Source organism: Martes martes (assembly GCF_963455335.1).
Source record: "Martes martes genome assembly, chromosome: 8".
Classification (NCBI taxonomy): Eukaryota; Metazoa; Chordata; class Mammalia; order Carnivora; family Mustelidae; genus Martes; species Martes martes.
The window spans coordinates 104,509,342-104,530,141 of record NC_137895.1 but is presented as its reverse complement, the minus strand read 5'-3'; the positions used below and the strand labels follow the sequence as shown (position 1 = coordinate 104,530,141).

Below are 20,800 nucleotides of genomic sequence, written 5' to 3'. Positions count from 1 at the left end.
GAGGATCGGGCAGTGACGTAACTTTCCGCTTTGGCCGGCCTTCCGCGCGGGCGGCTCTCGGGAGGGGCTCGGGGAACATTTAGCGGGGTTCCCCGGTCCCTCGGCCCTTGGAAGCGCGATGAGATCGGTTAGCTACGTGCAGCGCGTCGCTCTGGAATTTAGTGGGAGCCTCTTCCCGCACGCGATCTGCCTCGGAGACGTCGATAACGACACGGTCAGTGCATGCGCACTGCGAGACGCGGTCCGGCTCTGCGGCTCCGCTCAGGGTGGGGCGGGCCAGGGAAGTAGAGGAGCCGCCCGCGGCGTGCGGCGTGCGCGTCGCGCCTGCGCGGTGGGGCTGTCGCGGTGGAGGGGGCCTAGGGGAGAGCTTCGGGGGAGGTTTCCTGCTGGACGTCGGGACCGAATTGCTCGGGTTCCCTGGTCTGGTGTTCTTTTAGGGGCGTACATAACTGAAGCTTTGCCTAAGTTAGTAACTTGTTCACAGTGGGAACCTGGTAAGCTGGTGGCCAGAGGTCCTGGTTCATTGCTTCTGTCGTGATGCCTTCTCCATGGACATCACCTCTCAAGTCATTTTACCTTCCGAAGCCTCAGAATCAGTTTGCAGCGCGCCTTTGCTGCCTGACACGTGCCCCTTAGGCTGGATTACACTGCTGTACTTTTCTGCCTCTGCGGGCCTCCACCCCAGCCTGGCAGGGTTTCTCTAGCCTGCTCCGTAGAACGCAAGGGCCTTGGCAACTTGAAAGCGCTGCACCTTGGTTGAATTACAAAAGCAGTTTACATCTACCGTTTCATCTCTCCCCAGTCGTTGTTTTCCTCGTTGTTTAAATGAGTTAATACAGAAACGCAGCTAACGTTGTTAGTATTTGCTTCTATTTTTCCGCAAATACTTACTCAGCTGCCCATCGTGCGCCAAGAACTGTGCTATATTCTGGGAATTCCAAAATAAACTAGACAGTCCCAGCCCTCGGGTGGGGTGATGGTCACAAGAATTACAAAATGTAAGGAGGGGCAGTGATTAAAATATGTAGAGTTTTAGGGTGAAGCATCAAAGGGGCTGTTGCTGGTGTGAGACACTCTTTTTAACAGACTATGTTTTCATTCATTATTTCATGTGTTTTTTAAAATTTTATGTATTTATTTGATAGAGAAATATCACGAGTAGGCGGGGTGGGGGGAGCAGGCCCTTCGCCGAGCAGAGAGCCGACGCGGGGCTCAATCCCAGGACCCTGAGATGGCGACCCGAGGTGAAAGCAGAGTCTCAACCCGCTGAGCCACCCAGGCGCCCCCATTATTTTATATTTTTAATGCAAAACACCTTATTGCCATCCTGTCCTACCCTCTGCCCCATCTCCCTATTCTGCCTCCTTACTTATTCTCACCTCCCTAACTGTTCTGTGCTCTCTTCTCTGGAAAAAAACAAGGTCTAAAACATGCCCCCCCCCACCCCCGCCTCCTTTGTGCTGTGATAGAGAAGATATTTTATGAGGCCTCTTTTGGCTCTCTTCCCTGGAGGGAGGAAGGAGTTATTCTCATAAATTTGTATTCTTTTCTGGGCTTTCACATTTCTTCATATGCCAAGCATTACAATTTTATGAGAAAATCAAGAGAGACGTTTTCAAATAGTAAATTAACAGAGTGACTTTAGGTGTGCATTATTTTCTGTGTTATCTGGTCTTCTTTGTTTAAAAGGGAAAAGTACATGCCTTTTTTCATAGCTTCACAACATCAGCTTTTTTGGAAATTGAACTTTTCTAAGTGGATTGCACTAATACACTTAGTTCTGCAATATTAGATATATTGTACTACCTTTTTTTTTTCAATCTGAGTTGTAAGTTCATAAGGACAGGAAATTTTTTTTTAACATATAATGTATTGTTTGTCCCATGGGTACAAATCTGTGAGTAATCAGGTTTACAACATTTCACAGCACTCACCATAGCACCTCCCCTCCCCAATGTCCATCCCCCAGCCATCCTAGGATAGGAAATTTTTGTTTTTTCACTGCTATATTCCCAACGCTTGGAATAGTGCCTGGCACATAGTAGGCACTCATCAAATGTTTGTTGAATAAATGAAGGCAGTTATGGAAAGCAAATATGATTATGTCTCTGGAAACAGTTTGAAGGGCTTTGCTGGTTATTGATAAATATAACTGAAAGAAGGGCAAGTAGTTGAGATAGTTGCCTAGTGATTGTATGTGGTACATTCAGCCTGCATGAGTGTGGATAGAAATTCTGTTACTGGTTCCCCAGGCTACCATTCGGAGATCTGGGGCAGGAAAACGACTTACTTCATCCTGATAAATCAATAGCCTAAAGTTCTTTGAAAACTAATTTATTTCCTGGTAAGTTGCGGGGAGGGGAAGGCAGAAATAGAATGCACACCCTCTTGGACTGCCCACAAAAGCCTGGCTACTGGAAGGCTGCAGATCAAAGACCTTGCCGCCTCTCTCCTTGAGTATTTCTGGCGATGGCACTCTTCATCTGGGGCGCTTTAGTGTCAGTGAGTGACCTCCAGAGGCCAAGCCAGGATCAGCCACAGAGAAGAGGAACTGCTGGGAAGCATTGTAGCTCCGGGAAAGCAGATGAGCCACTTTAGAAATGTCCCCTTCCAGGAGACCAGCCATTACCTCATTGTCATTGCCTGTCATTGCCTGGCTGGGTCACATCTACTTGCTCACTGCACCTACCGCACCGTATTTTTATTTTATTTCTGTGTCTGTGCCCTTGTTAAACGGTGAGGTTTGGCAGGGAGTCTGCGGCATTTATCTTTGTACCCCTAACTCATTGTCTAGCTTTACCTGCGAACTCAAAGGCTGGCTGAGAATTCTCTTTCATCCTGATTTTTCTTTGTTTCTTAAAAAAAAAATCTTTTAAAAAAAATTTTATTTATTTATTTTTAAAGATTTTATTTATTTACTTCGGAGAGAGAGAGAGAGTGAGCATGAGCTGGGGGCAGGGGGCAGGTGGCAGAGGGAGAAACAGACTTCCCATTGAGCAGTATGGACTCAGTCCCAGGATCTACCACCCCACCCACCCCTGGCCCCAGGATCATGACTCGAGCCAAAGGCAGATGCTTAACCAACTGAGCCATCCAGGCACCTCCTCCAAAACCTTTTTTTTAATTAGTCCATTAACTAAACCTTTATTGAGGGCCTCTTATGGACTACAGCATTTGCTGCATGAATGTATTAAAAAGAATGGATTGTAGGGTCCCTGGCCTTGGAGGGATTTAACTAGAGGCTGAAAACTGCCTGGTGTTAGTGCTCACGCTATGCTAGTCACTGTTATAAAGGCCTTGTGCTGTTAGCTCAATTCTCGAGACAACCTTATGCAGTAGATACCCTTATGATCTTTGTTTTATAGATGAGAAACTTTAAGCATAGGCAGCGAGATTCAAATCCAGGTAGCCACACTGAGCCTCTGTGCCATGCAGCTGCTGTCCTGTGTGTCTGCGCAAGTCCTCTGGGGCAGACGTAATGGAAACATGAGGTGGAGAGAGTTTAATGTAAAAAACACTTACTTTATGCTTCTGTGATCAGATATTCCCACCAGAAACTCCCGTTAACTATTAAAAAAAAAATAAATCAAAGATTCAAATCAAGTAAATCATTATTAGTAAACCCCAGTTCATTTTCAACTTTTCCTGACTGTTGATCTGTTATATCTATGTTGCCTTTAGAACGAAAGCTTTCAAGAGTCTAATATTCACTCTGTTTTGAGGATAGGAAAGAGATGTTGGCTGGCCCCGCCCCACCAAGGGAAAATCTGGAAGCTATTTGTGGAAGAGGGCTTTGGTGCTACCTTGCTATCACTGATAGCCCCTGGAAAGGTAGCCATCCTTCGGGAAACCGCTGGGAAACTGGAATACCCAGATACAAGTAGAGAAGAGGCTTGGTACAGGGCGCCCCCGCCTAAGAGCTTGGCCTCCACATGAGGGCGCCAGAGGCCCAGAGCATAAAGGCTGAGGCCGGCAAACCCCTCATGCTGTTCCCTCCAGCACCTCCACCCCATCTATGTGCACTCATACACACTGTGATCAGAAAGTCTTGCGAGAGGAAGGAGGACCCCCAGAGCTGACCTGGTCTTTTCATTTGGCGTGCGATTAAATATGTGGTCTGAAGTTCAATTTTCCAAGAGTTAAATATCTTGGGTTGTTTTTGAAACATGTCCCATTGACAATGGACAGTCAAGCACGCAGCCCCTGGGGCTGTTCCGTTGTCAGACTTCTGGATGGGAAGGGTCATAGATTTCTTTCTTTCTCTTTTTTTTTTTTTTTTAAGATTTTATTTATTTATTTGACACAGAGAGAGATCACAAGTAGGTAGAGAGGCAGGCAGAGAGAAAGAGAGAGAAGCAGGCTCCCTGTTAAGCAGAGAGCCCGATGCGGGGCTCGATCCCAGGACCCTGAGATCATGACCTGAGCCGAAGACAGAGGCTTAACCCACTGAGCCACCCAGGCGCCCCAGGGTCATAGATTTCTATATTGCCCCATTCTGCTAACCTCCCCGACACACACCCACCCCTACAGAGAATTAAAGAAACTCTGGGAAACTGTGCTGTTGTTGGTTGCAGAGGACTTTTTCTTTTTTTTTTTTTTTTAACTAAAGTTAGTGAAGATGTAAATTGAGATCTTGTGACGTCCCTAGGAGGGGCCCCATAGAGAAAAGTTTGAGGTGGTTCCCTAAGATCCCATCCTAACTAACCCTGTCTTCTCTCCCTGTTTGAAGTTAAATGAACTGGTGGTGGGGGACACCAGCGGGAAGCTGTTCGTGTATAAGAATGATGACAGCCGGCCGTGGCTCACCTGTTCCTGCCAGGGCATGGTCAGTGTTCAACTCCCTGGGGCTCGAGGGGCAGAGGGATCCTTCCTGTCAAGGCTAAGCCACCCAGGAGCCCACCAGTGTGTCCCCAGTTCACCAGCTCCTCAGCCCAGCTGCCGTTTTGGGGTTCATTCGATTCAGGGGAGAGCCACCAGGCGGCGTGCTCCCAACTTCTGGGCTGGTTTTTATTTTCTGTTGTGGAGTGGCTCCCTTAGTACCCCAAAGCTGCTGAGGTCATCTGAGCTTATAAAGTATAGTAGAAAATGGGGGGGGTAAGAGTTTGAAGAAGTCTAGAAATAAACTGGCTATCCTGATGTGAAACTTCTGTTCAGCCCAGACCATCTTCACCACTTTAGGTCTTCCTGTTGGTGTCTGGGTAGAACCAAACCCATCGCGCAAGAACTCCGTTAGCGTGAGCTATCAGTGTAGGTCACATGGCACAAGTTTTCAGCGAACAGTGGTAGCGAACCTCTCCTTGCTTCCTGGAGTTTAAGGAATACTGGCCTCCCTCAGTGTGTCTCCCCTTCTCTTTGCAGCTGACTTGCGTTGGGGTCGGAGATGTGTGTAATAAAGGAAAGGTAAGAACCCTAGGGGATGTTGGGACTTCGGTAGAACTCCAAGGCTTTACCTAGATTGACCCCCATCTCCTGATGGAAACCAGTCCAGAGTTAAAGGCTTCAGCCCTCTCACTTCTATGCTTTAGTGACGAGGCTCGTGCCCCAACTTCCCTCCCCAGTCCATCCCTCCCATGCCTCTGCTTCTCCCAGAACCTGGTAGTGGCGGTGAGTGCCGAAGGATGGTTTCACCTGTGTGACCTGACGCCTGCCAAGGCCCTGGATGCTTCTGGGCACCACGAGAGCCTGACGGCAGAGGAGCAACATCCAGTGTTCAAACAGCATATCCCTGCCAACACCAAGGTCATGCTGATCAGCGACATCGGTGGGCATGGCCGTCTTCTGCAAGCAGCCGGGGGAATAGGAGTAGATGGGTAGTAGAGCCGATCTCAAGGGATTCGGGGAGGTAGTGAGCGTTCACGTGTGCAATTATTATGCATTTTATGTTGAGTTACTGAGCTCCCATTATAAACTAGGTGTTGTTCTAGGCAGTGGGATTGCAGCAGTGAATAAAACAGACAAAATTCACTGCCTTCTTGGACCTTTACTGGGAAGGGGCGCAAGAGAAACGGTGTAAAACATTGTAAGAAAATGAAGTCCTATATGAGAAGGTCGGATGTGCCATGAAGAAAAGAAACCACATAAAGGGGCTAGCAAGTGTCGGGGCAGAGAAGTGGAGGTACCAATTCTAAATGGAGCTGGTGGGGAAGCCATTGCTGGGAAGGTGACATTTGGCCAGACACTGAAGGTGGTAAGGGAGCGAGCCCTACAGATACAGGGCTTGATGTTCTGGCCAGAAGCTGCCTGGAAGGCAGTGGGAGGTACGTGGCGTGAGTCGGGACACTTGGGTTGCGTATCTGACAGAAGCAGCAGGAGGGAAGCCGTGATAGGACCCGCGGAGCAGTTGGGTGGGGGGGTGAGTGTTCCGCGCAAAAGGAAGGCAGGGGAGCAGGTGCAGACACAGTGCTTGCGGGTTCACATCGGGTGTGAGGTTGTGGTGGGTGAAAGTGCCAATAGTGGTGGTGGTAGCGGAGGAGCAGGGAGGACACGTGTGAAGGATGCAAGCTCGTGACTACACATTCGGCTCCAAACGCATCTGTCTTTCTGGATCTGCAGATGGAGACGGGTGTTGCGAGCTGGTGGTAGGTTACACAGACCGCGTGGTCCGGGCTTTCCGCTGGGAAGATCTGGGCGAGGGCACTGAGCATCCCATGGGACAGCTGGTGTCCCTCAAGAAATGGACACTGGAGGGTCAGGTGAGAGGCTGAGTGTGGGGCTCGAGGGCCTCGGGGCAGGGAGGAAGCCCCCTTCCAGGAAAGGGAGCATAGTCATGGGCCCGGGTTTAGGGTGGGAGAAAGGGAACATGTCCTTGTTGAGAGAAATCAGAAGAAGAGAGTTTCAGATCAGGGTGTGAGGGGCAAGTGACTAACCATTGGCAGAGAGGAGGGAGCACTGGGTAACGAGGGTGCAGGTGCTGTGATGTGCTCTGCCGCACGGCCATAGGACGTATGCACGTGGAGAGCAGGTGGGCTGTATGGAGAGAATGGCACTGAGCAGGAGCCCCATGAACCTGCATTCTTCCTCCTGCTCCTGCCCTTGAAGCCCGGGGCTCTGTTTCCAGGGCCCCTGCCCCACGCTCTCCCCTGTTCTCTGCGGGGTCCCACTTCTGCCCCAGCCCTCTGTCAGCCCCTGTTCCCTGGTGCAGGTGGACAGTCTCTCGGTGACTCCTGGGCCCCTGGGTGTGCCAGAACTGATGGTATCTCAGCCGGGCTGTGCTTATGCCATTCTGCTGTGTACCTGGAACAAGGACACCAGGCCCCCCCCCACCTTGGAGGGAGCCCCGGAGGGCAGTAGGTAAGGGTACAGGCCTGTGGATGGCGTGGGGTGCATGGAATCCAGAGGGGCTCCCGGATTCCCATGGCAGCAGATGGGTCTGTAGTTGACAGAGCTGCTTCAGCCGGGTCCCAGCATGGCACCTCTTCCCCACTATGGAAGATTATTTGGGGACCCAGGGAATCCTGGGCTTTCACCTTGTAGCACCTGGAGGAGATTCCAAGATTCTAACTTGGCAGCTCTGTCTCTCTCTTTTCTTCTACTTGCCACACGGGCCAGACAAGGCTCAGCGATCGGTGTCCACGCTGATTCACATCCTGGGAGCCGGTACAGAGACTAGGGCTAGAAAAGTACTGGAGAACTAGGGTCACTTGATCCCCACTTAGTATCCCCCTCCACCCCACATAGGGACACCCTGGCTGCCCGAGATGTCATGTTGCACCAGACTTCCGGCCGCATCCACAACAAGAACGTCTCCACCCACCTCGTTGGCAACATCAAACGAGGTGAAGGTGGGCTGGAGTCACGAGAGGGAGCCGAGGGGAGGGGCCAGCATCAGTCCTGGGAGAGGGGAGCCGCAGGGCCCTCCCTTTCTGCCCGCCTTGTACCTCCCCTCACCCTGTACCCTCTGACCTTGCCCTGCCCTTCACCTTTTCTTCTTCCCGTCCTTCTGTCACACCCACAGGCCACACCGCTGAGAGGGCTGGCTCTGGCCTCTTTGCCCTCTGCACTCTGGATGGTGAGTTCCTGCTGGGGTTGGGGGCTGCGTGCACGTGGGGTCCGCTCAGGGGTCCTTCATGCCCAACCCGGCCTGCCTGTCCTCCCCTCCCCCGCGCCCCCGCAGGGACACTGAAGCTGATGGAGGAAGCAGACAAGCTGCTGTGGTCGGTGCAGGTGGATCACCAGCTCTTCGCCCTGGAGAAACTGGATGTCACGGTGAGAGGAGCAGCCTTACCTCCTTGACACGGAGAGATGAGATTTACGTGAGACATCCTCCCTTCACAATTCCCTCTCCGTCTCTTCAGACGGATTCTAACTGCGTCTCAAGTGCGTCTGTCTCCCCGTATCCCTCGGAGCTCAGCCCCATTCCCTTCCCGGCAGCACAGTGCCTGCACCAGTGGTTTGGCAGCAGTACCGGCTCTAACGAGAAATAAGTTACTAGGGTCCAGAAGTGAGTTCTTCGCCCGCCCCCCCTTCTATCATTTTTTTCCTCGTCTGTCTACGAGCCCCTCTTTACTAAGGCTGCGGCCCCCCGCAGCCTGCACACGGGGCCAGGCTTGTGCACGTGTGATGGTTGGGCAAAGAGGCCCAAGGCTTTAAAGCCGGGAGACCAGACCAGGGTTTGAGCCCTGATTCTGTGCCGTCTCCCTTCCCTCCTGCGTGACCGCGCGTGAGTGGCTTCACTTCCGTAGGCTGAACCTACCTCCGTAGGAGACTGGGAATACTGTTGCCCCCATGGGCTGTGTGGCCACAGACGCAAGGAGCAAAGTCAGTAAGAAACTGAGGCTCGTTTTCTTTCCCAGCTGGCTGTTCAGTACACAGGGCCAGGTGCGCTGCTTCTTCATCTTTCCCCCAGGCCCCACCATGAGGGCTCTTGGCACAGCAGCTGCTGGTCACCCCTGTAGCCTGGTCTCTGGCCTTTTTCAGGGCAACGGGCATGAGGAGGTGGTGGCCTGTGCCTGGGATGGACAGACATATATCATTGATCACAACCGCACCGTCGTCCGCTTCCAGGTGGACGAGAACATCCGAGCCTTCTGTGCAGGTGGGATCCTGGCCCGTGGCCCCTCTCTCACCACGCTTGTCCACCCCTGTGTCCACTGTCTCCGCCTCCCCTAACTTGAGTCTTCATAAACAGATGAGTTCTTCAGCACTTGTGTTAGAGAGTGACGGTTGGTACTAGGTTGCCATCTGTACAGGTTTTTTGTTTTTTGGGGTTTTTTTTTAAGCACAAGAGGGAGGGGCAGAGGGAGAAGCAGGCGCCCCGCTGAGCAAGGAGCCCAATGCGGGACTCAATCCTAGGACCCTGAGATCATGCCATGAGCCAAAGGCAGACGCTTAACCCACTGAGCCACCCAAGCACCCTTTACAGTTTTAAATAAGGAATAAAAGAGAGTGACAAACTCATCTCTGATTATCTTCACGAATGTGCTGAGTTTGGAGCATCTGGGTGGCTCAGTCAGTTAAGTGTCTGCCTTATGCTCAGGTCATGATCCCAGGGTCCTGAGATTGAGTCCTGTGTTAGGCTCCTTGTTCAGCAGGGAGTCTGTTTTTCTCTCTCTGCCTGCTGCTCCCTGACTCATTCTCTCGTTCTCTGTCTCTCTCTCTCTCTGTCAAATAAGTAAAACCTTAAAAAAAAAGAGAGACTAATTCAAAAAAGAATGGGCTGAGTTCTTATCACCTCTCTGTCTGGATGTGTGAAGACACTGGAAAGTTCTTTCCCATCTGAGCGTGTCAGAACTCAGTGAGGAACATTCTAGAGAATTGGCGTTAGTTCCAAATCGGGGACTTGGAAAGCAGCACTGGCTCTTGCAGGGAACATGGGGATACCTTTGGTTGCTGAGGTGCTAAGAATTACACAGTGCTCTGGGGTTCATTCTCCAATGTCCTGAAAGGTTAAAATGCCTTTGAAGAAGGAACTGTGTCCATCAAAGAGAAGCCTGAGTTTCTGATTGTGTTTTGCTCATCTACCCCTTGGACTACCAAGACTCCCCTTCATTCCTCCAGGGCCATCACTCAGATGGGGACATCAACAACTATCACTTTTAGGGTGCTATTCTGCTGGTGTTTTTCCGTGTCTGAAATAGGCCACATATTTTACGTGTTGTTGGGTTTTTTTTTTTAAGATTTTATTCATTTATTTGACAGAGACACAGCGAGAGAGAGAGCACACAAGCAGGGGGAGCGGGAGAGGGAGAAGCAGGCTTCCCACTGAGCGGGGAACCCGAAGCGGGGCTCGATCCCAGGACTCTGGGATCATGACCTGAGCCGAAGGCAGCCGCTTAACTACTGAGCCACTCAGGTGCCCCCATATTTTACCTATTTTTCTGAGTTCCCACTACAGACAGAATAGAAAGAGGGCCTTTGGTTTTCGGCCTGCCGTCTGTGGGAGGGTGGGAACGGCTGACTCCAAGGTCTGCGTCGTAGGCTCTGCCCTTCCCCACTGGGACTGGAACCCCCTGATCGCCGTCCCACCCCCACACCCCTCAGGCCTCTATGCCTGCAAAGAGGGCCGCAACAGCCCCTGCCTCGTGTACGTCACGTTCAACCAGAAGATCTATGTCTACTGGGAGGTGCAGCTCGAGCGGATGGAATCGACCAATCTGCTGAAACTGCTGGAGGCTGAGCCAGAGTTCCAGAACCTCCTGCAGGAGCTGGGCGTGGGTGAGTCCCAGGAGGGCTCGCAGCTGGAGCAGTCCTGGGCCAGGCGCCCAGGAGATCCCCAACCTCTGACCCACCCCTTTCCCGCCCTCAGATCCTGACGACGTCCCAGCCGTCCGCGCCCTGCTTCACCAGACCCTCTACCATCCAGACCAGCCACCCCAGTGTGCTCCTGCAAGCCTCCACGATCCCACCTAGCCGGACTCGCCCTCTTAGCTGAAAAAGGAGCCTCCTGAAACCCCACCCCACCCCCCCAGGTATCCATGGTGCTGGCAGAATAGGGAGCAAACATCACAGAGGGGCATGGAAGGATGGCAGCCGTCCTAGGGGGGCTGTGAAAGAAGAGACGAGTTGGCCTTCTGTTCGTTTCCTTGTGTACCTTACCCATCACATCGGCAGGATCGTAGGACCCCAACCTCATTCCACATAGGAGGGACCACCCCCTCCCCCCTGGAGCTCCCCATTCTCCTTGTGTGGCAAACAAGCATGTTTGTGAGCCAGGAGCACAGATCTTTTGCATGGCTCCAGCGCTTGTAACGAAAGCAGGTTTTCAGGCCAGTGGAGCAATGAGTTAAGGGCTCTCCCCCGTTCCAGGCTCCGTCTCCCCTGGCACAGCTCCAAGTCATTGGCATTCGTGGTGATTACAGGAACGGCCCAGTGTTTTGCTTTTGAAGACAGTCTTTCCGGACATTTTACACTCTGGCCTTCACTGTTCCCACAACCCTGAGATGATTTTCTTCTGTTTATCAAAGAAGCCGGGTTAGCACTGCCTCATTTTGCCATGTTCTTTAAGTATTGTGTGGTTTCGTAGGTCTCGCTCCCTTTTCCCCCCAAAACACCTTGTCTATGAGACAACGGACATTTGAAATCTGGTGCAAGTTTAGGAGCCAGACCACAACCAGAATTGTATCTTGGGCCAATTTTACCCCTTCTGCTCTCGATTCTGCACACTCCCAAGCCGGTGTTTTTTCACATTACAGGTTGCCGTCCTGTGGTGGGTTGTGGTCAGCATTTTTTGGCCGAACGAAATAGGATAGAATAAAGTAGTGTGAGAAATGTCAGAGTATACTGCTCGCAGTAGGAGAAGTATTGTTTTGTTACAATTGTGTGTGTGCTCTGAGCACAATGTAAAATGCATTTCCGGCCATGAGTTATGCTCCGAGGAGTTTGAAAGCCCTTGCTCTCAATTATCTCGACCCCAGCCAGACGGATCAAGCTGGGGAAAGGCCCACATTCACATCGCCTTTCTGTAAGGAAACCAGGGCAGAGTTACCAATGCAGACTCTGATCAGCATGGAGGAAGTCCAGAGAAGGAGACCAGCATAGAGAAACAGGTGTTTATTCAAATGGACAAGCAGCTGAGCTGAAGGCCACCCCCTGGGTCCAGGGTCTGCAATTACAGAAGCAGCAAGAGGCAGAAGGGAAAAGGCAGTGCCAGGAAAGCAGGTGACGGGGCGAGGCAGGAGGCACGAGAGGATCCTTGTCACACACGTGCCCCCTCTGCTTCTTCTGAGGGCAGGGGACGCAGCAGGGAGAGGCAAGACCGGAGGTCAGAAGGCAGCTGGGTGGTAGCTTGCTTCTCTGATCTACCCCGGGCTCCAGATTACGTTTCCACTCCAAGGACCCTGGTTTCCCAGCTGAGGTTAGTTAGACCACTCTGTTCCTCTACCTCTAATCCATGACCCGAGAGACTGAAACGACCCGAAAGGCACTCAGGGGTCTGGCTTCTTAAGGTCTGGGGTCCTCTCTTCACACTGAAAACGAAAAGCCTCCTTGTCTTTTCGCTTTGGGTCACAGCCTGGTGGGGGTAGAAAGCCACTGATTCCGAAATCAGACAAGCTCAAGCCCAGGAGGCCAGAGATGAGGGGAGGGGAGGTCTAATGAGGTGAACAGTTCTAGAAACAAGGAATCCTGGTTAGGTGAAGGCTGAGGACTGAGCACCTGCCCTCCTTTCCACCTTGTGGGGCAGTTCCTGACAGCGCCCCTCCGCCCCACCCCCCAGAGTTCAGGGTGCGATGTGTAAAAAAGCGAGTGGAGGAGGAGAGCTGCCGGGGGAAGTAGTGGAGGTCCATCCAAGGTCTGGCACGGGGCGATTACTGACTTCAGACATTGCAACCCCAGAAAAGGTAACTAAGGAAACCCGCAGCCCGGCCGTCCTCACCTTCCGTTGTACCGGAGTACTCGCTTGCCTGTGCTTCCCCCACTCCACTGTGAGCAGTCGTGTGCGGAATCGGAAAGGTGGGCGTCAGCAAGGACAGGGCCCCGGGTGAGGTGCGGTAGTCTAGCTGGGAGAGGTAACGGGCCCCAGAAGCCGAGGGGGGCAGGATGCAGGAGTGAAGGCCACCGAGGGGTGGGTAGAGTGGACGGCGGGGGAAGGGTGGTGCAGGCTGCGGCCTTTGACTCAGGCCAGTTCCCACCACGCCACGCTTAACGTCCTTTTCCGCAGTCCTGACTTGGAGGAGAATGGGAAGAGAGAAGCCAGGCCCCTGAGGTCACGGGCCCTCTCTCTGGAAGACTCCTGGAGGATTGGGCTGTGGCTGAGAAGCGGAGAGGAATGTGGCCAACCGAGGGAAACGGGGCGGCAGGGGCAGGGGCAGGGGCAGGCTGGCGACAGGAGGGACAGACTCGGTCATCCCCAGCTACCTGGCTGTAGTGATGCCCCATTCCCCCATCCAGCTCTTCCCCAAGGCAAGGTCCTTCCCCTTGGGGACTGACTGGTTCAGCAGTCACTGGCCGGGCTCTTGGTACAGAGGCAGGAAGGGCAGCTCTGGGAAGGGGGCTCTCAGGCGTAGTACTCCACGATCCAGGTCGATGCAGCACTGTGGGTGGGGATGGGGAGGGGACACAGGCGACTCAGCAGGGAGCCCCTCTCGGGGGCCCTCCCACTTCCCACAGCCTCCCTCTACTCCTTGCTCCCCCCCCCCCGGTTTCCATTTGCCTGGAGCCCTAGGCTGGGGGTGAAGGTTGGGTGGGCAGTGGGATCTGGTTCTTATTTTTTGCTTGTGGGCAAATGAGAAACCTCTAAGGAAGCAAAGGTGAACTCACGACATCTCCAGGTCTTTCTTATCAGAAGCTGACCCATGCTTCCACACCTGTGGCTTTTAACCTCCTTTTCCCAGCCCGCTGGGTCAGGCCCCCAAGTGCGGGTCAAGCGCTAGCATCCTCCTTACCTTGAGAGAAAGTAGAGTCTGTAGTCCAAGACAGAACTCGGGACTCTCCACATCTGCGGGAATCGTTTGGAAACAGAAGAGGCTGGAGGGTCCCCCCGCAGTCCCGGTGCCCTCCTGTCAATGCTCACTGCTTGTCTGCCCTCCCCCTCCCGCAGGTCTGAGGATCCAGGCCCGGGGACTGGGGACACCCCGTAGGGTGCCAGCCTTTGCCCCAGCCAGGAGAGAAACGTGGGAGAGGAAGAAGAGGGCTGGGAATGAAGGGAGGACTCACCCACCACCTGGGCCGAGCAGGCCACTGTCTCCTGGCCCAGCTGTAGCTCTACCTGCTCCACCTGGGTGGGGGGCCCCGGTGCCAGGCCCCCACCCGGAGCTTTGAGGACCTTCTTCCCTAACCTGTGGTTGGGAAGCAAAGGTTATGGCCCCCACAGCCCCCAGCCCCAGCCCCTTAGTCAGCTGATACCCCTCCCCACCACACTTGGGTTCTCATCCAATACCGTGGCCCCATGTGGGGTCAAAATCCTTGTCTTTGCTATCAGAGGCCCCCCTTTTTAACTACAGCTTTCTTGATATATACTAGATATACCCCAAAAGTCACCCTTTTATAAATGCAGTGGTTTTTAGTGTATCATAGAGTCATGCAACTACTACTATCTCATTTCAGAATATTTTCTGAATTTTTTCCGCCATCCATTCTTTCAGGCTGCGCTCTTACCCCAGGCGGCTGAGGCATCCAGCAGAGATCTGGTTGTGGTGGGTGCCTGTGTCCACGGCCACCCGAAGCTCCTGGTCTCGGCACTGAGAAAGAGGGTCATGGGGGACTCCGTGAGCCCCCCGGGAAAAAGGATCCGGCTTGGATCCTTCACCTTTCCCAGCCTTGGATGATTCCCTCTCCGAAACGCGTGAAAGGAAAGAACCGAATCTTTCCAAGTGATTTTTATGGCACTCGTCCAGTTGAGGCCACACCGGCTCTTAGAGGAAGGAATCAAAAAAGGAAGTAGAGCTGCCCATGGTGAGTCCATACTCTTGGGAATGATTGGCCAGAAGTGGAGATCTCGTGGAGAGGAATTCTTGGGAAGCTGAGGGCCTGGCTTAGAGAGGTCTGGGTGAGGCATGGAGGAGGGGGTGAGACCAGGCCGCCCTGCGGGGAACTTCAGATGTGGGTAAGCGCCAAGCTCACCACGGAAATGAAGACTGGTTCGCTTTCTTCTGGATATACGCAGACATATTGGGTGACGATTGGATACCCCAAATGCACGCAATTTTCTCATCCCAGACATCTGTTGAGCACCTGCTGTGTGTGAGATTTGTGGCTGGGAGGCATGGGGGTAAATGCTGAACTTGCGCGTAAGGGAAGTGTCAGTAACTAGTGCACGCTAGCAAGTGTTAAGGTCTACGAAAGGACTGGGCATGAAGTGCCCTAGACAAGAGGGAGGAGAGGCTGTTTCCTCCTGGGGAAGTCAGAGAAGGCTTCAAGGAGGAGGTACCATATGAGGCTGTCACCTTGGAACACACGAGCTTTTTCTGAGTGTGTGTGTTGGGGGTGGGGTTGCAGGCTGCCTACATGCACGGTGGTCCACAGACATACAAGACATTGAAGAACATTTACACATTCACATTTGAAGATTATATTTGATAAAGGGAAGGAGGAATGACCATGACAGGTGGAACAGCACGGAGAGAAGATGGGTTGAGGCAGAGAGTAAAGAACGTACAGGATTCCATTTTTTGGTCCAGGCTGCGGGGAGAGGTGCCTTTTCTCCCTCCCTCCTTCCCCCACCACCCAGGGGAGAAAGGGGGCTGGCAGAAGTGAGCCAGTCACAGGCAGGACTGTTCATGAAAGCCTGTGCCGTGGTTGGGGGGCGGGGGGGGGGGAGGCTTCTCACCTTGCAGTTGACCAGAAGAGCCGGAGTCTCTGTCTTGCTGGTCTTCCTCCTGCTCTCCTGGCCGTGAATCTGGGCCTGCACCAGGGGAGACTCCCCCTGAAGCCGACTCTGGTTTCCTTCTACCAGGCGTCTCTGGATCACACTGTGCGGCTGCTGGCTCCGTCCCAAAATAAAGAAGGCAGACGGTCTAAACCTGAGTATCCAGGCCACTCAGTTCTCCCACCTGGGAGTCATCCTACAATGTCCCCCCTCCCAACCCCACCCCAGTCCTGCATCTCACTGGAGTAAGAAACGGGCAGGAGCATACCCAAGGATCCCAGCAGTCAGAGCATTATAGCAGACTCAACCCCAGATCACATCATGCCAGTTTCGGGGGACCCCAGGGGATGGCTCAGCAGTGAAGAAATGGGAACAGGAGAACAGTCCATTCTAGATTAGACTGACCTATAGACATCTCAGGAACTAGTATGATTGGGGAGCTTTTATCACTGGTCTAGAACACTATTTTTTGCTTTTTTTCTGTTACCCCTTTGACCTCACCCTTCCGTGTACTGCAGATCCCAGGGTTGATGATGAGATGAAAAAAAAAAAAAAAATCAGTAACAGCAACAGAAAACAAAAGAAGTCACGTCCTCAAAACTAGGATGCTTGAACTCTCCCCCACCTGAAACCACCTTCACTCTGGTCACTTCACTTCCTAAGTTCCGCCAGCTTTGTCTTCTGTATTTATCCAGTCCACCCCTGCTTTGTCTTACTGGTTTTGTTCAAGCCTCACCCCAGCTGTCTGGGTCACCAGACCGCCTTCCCTAAATTCCCAAGAACCTGCCTCCAGTACTGTTTCCTCCCATATACACCTGCTCGAGGCCAGTGATGAATCTAAAACCCTCACGATTCAAGAGTGTGGTTCTCAGATCGGTAGCCTTAATGTCACTTAGAAGCGAGACCTACTGAATCAGAAGCTTCCTTTTAACAAGATGCCCTGATGATTTGTGCGCATAAGTTGAAGTCTGAGGAGCTGCAAAGTGAAACAAAACTAACTCTGTTACTCCTGTTTAAAATCGATCAAAGCACAGCCGCATCTTGTCGCTTACGTGATAAAGCCCAAACTTTCTTTTTTTCTTTTTTAAAGATTTTATTTATTTGACAGAGATCACAAGTAGGCAGAGAGAGAGGGTGAAGCAGGCTCCCTGCTGAGCAGAGAGCCTGATGAGGGGCTTGATCCCAGGACCCTGAGACCATGACCTGAGCCGAAGGCAGAGGCTTAACCCACTGAGCCACCCAGGCGCCCCAAGCCCAAACTTTCTAAGGTGATGCACAGCCCAGGGGACCTGGCCACTGCTTGGTCTTTAGCCTCATCCCCCACTCGGCACATCTGCCCCCATGACCCTGTTTGTACTGCTCACAGCAGCCTGCTGTTTGCCTCCACACCTTGGCTCCTGCTCAGCACCCCCACACCCCGAGACTCCTCTTTGTCCTCTTTTTCTAAGCCAGCCTGGATAACTGGTTCCACATACTTTTTCAGAACTACTCTTTATTTGGGAGAGAGGTTTTTATCTAAGTCTGAAATCCCATACATATCCTGTAATTAATGTGTGGTTTACCTCCTCCAGGAAGCCCTCTCTGACTTCTTTGTACTCTTCATTCTGCACACTGGGCTCGGCCCAGCACCCCTTCTCTTAGCTCCCTTTGTCATGCTTCTCACAGATGGGATCTGTGGGTTTTAATTCCCCCATTAGCCTGAAGAGTCTGTGAGGTCAGGTCTTTACATCCCAAGGCTTAGCTTTGCATATAGTAGGCGCTCAGTAAATGTTTGTTGAAGAATTACTGTTTCCGTCCAGGCTGCACACGTGCTTCTCCACCTGCCCTCACTTCTTGGGAACCTGGGATTGTTTCTCTACCCTTGGTTTAATGAGGCCCTTGAGGCCAGCTGCTCCTGCCAACAAGGCTGCCAGCAGGAGACCCAGCTCTGGGAAAAGGGCAGTGAACCCTGGGACTGGCCAGAAAGAGCAGCCCTGCCGTTCCCAGCTCTCCTCCCGCCTTTCCCACTATGAGTACAGGCTTCAGGCTCCCCAGTGCTGTGCAGTTTGCTCCAGAGTTATCCTAGGGAGGGAGACAGTGGGGTCCTCCCAGGCTGCCATGTCTTCACTCCCAAAGCCACACAACGCAACTGCTTGAGATCAATCCAGGAGGTCCTGAGGCAGATCTCAGGACCCAGCCATCTGGAATGGTAGTGTTAATAGAGCCTCCTCTCCAGGGCCAGAAATTTGTAGGATGGTCTCCAAACCATAGAGCCTTTGAGGTCCTAGCCACTGGGAGCCACAGGACCAGCTCCCCCACTGCCCTATTTCTCCCTGTTTCTCAGCTGTGCTCGCCATGTCCGCAAGGAGGGAGCAGCTCTGCAGTTCCCTGAACTGAGATCTTGGTCTAGTCACCTTTCTCCTCTCTGGGAGCTGCTGGGAACCAGCTGGGAACCGACTGGCCTCTCGGCTGGGTCCCTGGAGGGGGAACATTCGTCTAGGAGGAATCTGGTAGGGCTAGGTCAGGAAAGGGAGCGAGGGGCTGCGTTAGCCTCCTGGCTAACACTGGGCTGAGACCCCTGGGGTTGACTTTGTGCTTCTCAGGTTGTAGGACTGGCCTCCTTTCAGATCCTCTGACGAGGAATTGGGTGAGGGTACAAGGGCTTGGAAGCCCTCCTCTCTTTGAGCTTATTTTCTCTCGCACGCTAAAGGGAGTAGGAGCTGGAGGAACAATACAAATTAGACCTTTGATAGCGATTTCTATTCTCCAGGCACTCTTTGAAGCCCGTTATATGCCACTCCCACAGCAACCCGATGAGGGAGATACTACTAATTTGGTTCTCATTTAGCAGATGAAGAAGCAAGCTCAGAGCCATAAGGCAACCTATCCAAGGTAGGAATTGGCAGAGCCAGTATCTGAACCCGAGCAGCCTGCCTGGCTCCAAAGCCCACGGTCTTCACCACTCTCCCAGAGGGACATGAGTATAGGCAGCTGTCCCCTGACCCACTCACCTCCTCGTTGTTACACACGCCCCCTCCCCACGCCCCCTCCCCTCTGAAGGCCATAGCTGCTGCATGGAGATGGAAGGAAGAGCCTGGAAGGGCCTATTTCCCTACAAGACAGTAAGGGGGTACTCAGGAGGCCAGTGGCCCAGCCAAGAGCCATACAAAACCCTGGGGCTCAGGAAAGGACAGAGGCCCTTACTGCTTCCATTCTGCAGGGAAAAGCCCAGTGAATGGCCAGAGCTGGTAGGAGGGAATCCGTTGTTTCGGGATAGGACAGAAACCACAGTCCTGAACCATCCAGGCCTCCAGGCCCTTCCAGCAGCAAATGAGGGCTCCAGAAGGTTCCTGTGTCCTTGCAAGCCTCTTCTCCTAAAGAGTACAGCTCCTCATCACCCCAGGATAAACCTTGGACTATTTGGGAGAAGCTGAGCAATGCCAACAGGGTCTCCCAGAGCCCCCAAGCCGTGGGAACATCCCCAGTGAAGAGTCTGAGAACGGTCAGAATGGAGCTGGGACTAGCTCTGCCCCATTCTCAGCAGGGGAGAGAGGATCTGAAGGCTTAGGGACTGTCTTTTCCAGCCCTCCACCCCCCTCCCTAGGACAGAGGGAGATGGAGAGGAAGGGTCGGGGGAGAGGGCTGCCTCACCAAGTCCTTGGAAGTGCCGAGCCTCTTGAGGCTGTCCAGGGGGAGCAGGTCCGCAGAGTCCTTGTGCAGGAACTGGGTGGCCTGTCTGAGTCGGCGCTGCTGGCTCAGGGGGGCTCGGTCCCCCAGCGCTGCCTCCTGTCCTCTCCTCCTGGAGTCTCCCTCCTCTCTCCTGGACTCCTGCCTGGTGGTGCTTATGGCCCCTGCGGGGCTCGGCGAGCTTGATGAGCAGGGTGGGGGCTGCTGAACCGTCCTTCCCTCCATCCCCTCTGCCTCCTGTGGCCCAGCCGCGCTTCCTGCCTGCCCCTGCTCCCGGGGCGGCAGCTCTCCTGAGAGGAGGGTCTCCCCGGGGGCAGAGGAAATCAATAAATAATGTGCAGGAGTGGCGGCGCCAGACACCAATTTCCAGAGATTGCAGTAGAGGGAGTGAGACTCCGGCTGGAAAAACCCAGCGCTCCCAGAGATGGGGGGGGGGGGGGGTGGGGGGTTGGCAGGGCCTGCAGGTGGCAGGCTCCACAGCACGGCCAACTCTGGGGTCCTGATCAGAGTGTGTGTGTGTGTGTGTGTGTGTGTGTGTGTGTGTGCGCGCGCGCGCGCCTGCAAGCGTGAGGGGGTGTAAGAGTGTTGTAAACTGTCAGGGTGTCCGTGCCAGCTTGTCTGAAAACCAGCGCATGTGGGTGTGGGGGGGGGGGGGTCAGCCTGCATGCTTGGTGCGTGCGTGGGATGCAGGCACATGTGCCCATGTGCGTGTGCCCTCCCCTCTCCTGGGGCTGCCCCACTGCTCTCTCCCTTGGGCTTCTTTGCCATTGGGGGGGGGGGTGGTGTGGGCCAATAACTAGGTTCAGAACAGAGAGGGACAGCCTCAGAATGTCCTTCCCTCCTGTCCTCCCTGTCAACAGGAGATGCTTCCCCTTCTGGGTCTCAACCTCTCAGTGTGGCAGGTGTCCGATGTACTAGGGGTCTGGGTACACTGGGGTCCGGATTCTGGGGGGCAGGGGCGGCAAAAGCTGCTCTGAATCTCCCCACAAGCGGGGCCCCAGCTTCTCCCTCTTCTTGAGGCAAGGCTGATTGAGTCCTGGTTCTTTAAGAAGGCTGTAATTCAAACACTCAGAAAGTTGTCAAGGATAACCGATAACTTTTACTGGCCACCTCGGTGAAAAAAATAACTGAACTATTAACGACTCTGGTTGAAGCACCCCCCGCACCTGTCCTCCCCAGATGAACTCTCTTCCTCGGTCTGGTGTTTCACCATTCCCAGCCTTGTCTTTTTTCTCTTCATGCACATGCGCATATGTGTATCCTAACAAACACATCATTGAGCTTTGCCTGATCCATTACATATATCCTTCTGCAATTTCTTTTTTGTTGCTGTTGCTCAATATCTATTCAGATTTATATTTACCTATTTATTTATATTTAAATAGATTAGAG

At 53.2% G+C, this 20,800-nt stretch overlaps 2 protein-coding genes across 4 annotated transcripts; one reads left to right on the top strand and one right to left on the bottom strand.

Annotated features, from left to right (window-relative positions):
- ITFG2 (integrin alpha FG-GAP repeat containing 2) lies at nt 1–16,283 on the top strand. 3 transcript variants are annotated; one of them, XR_013967247.1, is made up of 13 exons: nt 51–214; nt 4,730–4,825; nt 5,359–5,400; nt 5,590–5,761; nt 6,553–6,692; nt 7,142–7,290; nt 7,678–7,775; nt 7,955–8,008; nt 8,114–8,205; nt 8,917–9,034; nt 10,480–10,653; nt 10,745–10,907; nt 14,520–16,283. XR_013967247.1 is itself a non-coding variant. In XM_080810899.1 (12 exons), exons 1-12 carry the CDS (start codon nt 119–121, stop codon nt 10,846–10,848), a joined length of 1,335 nt encoding a protein of 444 aa, XP_080667025.1. In that variant the 5' UTR covers nt 1–118; the 3' UTR covers nt 10,849–11,711. The 3 variants fall into 3 exon arrangements, 2 of the variants coding, with proteins under 2 accessions (XP_080667025.1, XP_080667024.1); XM_080810899.1 differs by lacking the exon at nt 14,520–16,283 and having other exon boundaries at nt 1–214; nt 10,745–11,711; XM_080810898.1 differs by lacking the exon at nt 14,520–16,283 and having other exon boundaries at nt 49–214; nt 7,678–7,781; nt 10,745–11,711.
- Nucleotides 11,979–19,633, bottom strand: NRIP2 (nuclear receptor interacting protein 2; the record flags this gene model as incomplete). The annotated part of the gene is made up of 6 exons (XM_080810900.1): nt 11,979–13,469; nt 13,821–13,873; nt 14,092–14,213; nt 14,533–14,615; nt 15,704–15,856; nt 19,373–19,633. 6 exons carry the CDS (start codon nt 19,631–19,633, stop codon nt 13,377–13,379), a joined length of 765 nt encoding a protein of 254 aa, XP_080667026.1. The 3' UTR covers nt 11,979–13,376.
- Between the last annotated feature and the right edge of the window lie 1,167 nt (nt 19,634–20,800).

Excerpts from the sequence above, each read along its gene's own strand:
- ITFG2 (XM_080810898.1), top strand. The coding sequence starts at position 119 with ATGAGATCGGTTAGCTACGTGCAGCGCGTCGCTCTGGAATTTAGTGGG. Across the intron at positions 6,693-7,141 it reads AATGGACACTGGAGGGTCAG|GTGGACAGTCTCTCGGTGAC; the intron begins GTGAGAGGCTGA and ends TCCCTGGTGCAG. Across the intron at positions 10,654-10,744 it reads CCTGCAGGAGCTGGGCGTGG|ATCCTGACGACGTCCCAGCC; the intron begins GTGAGTCCCAGG and ends TCCCGCCCTCAG.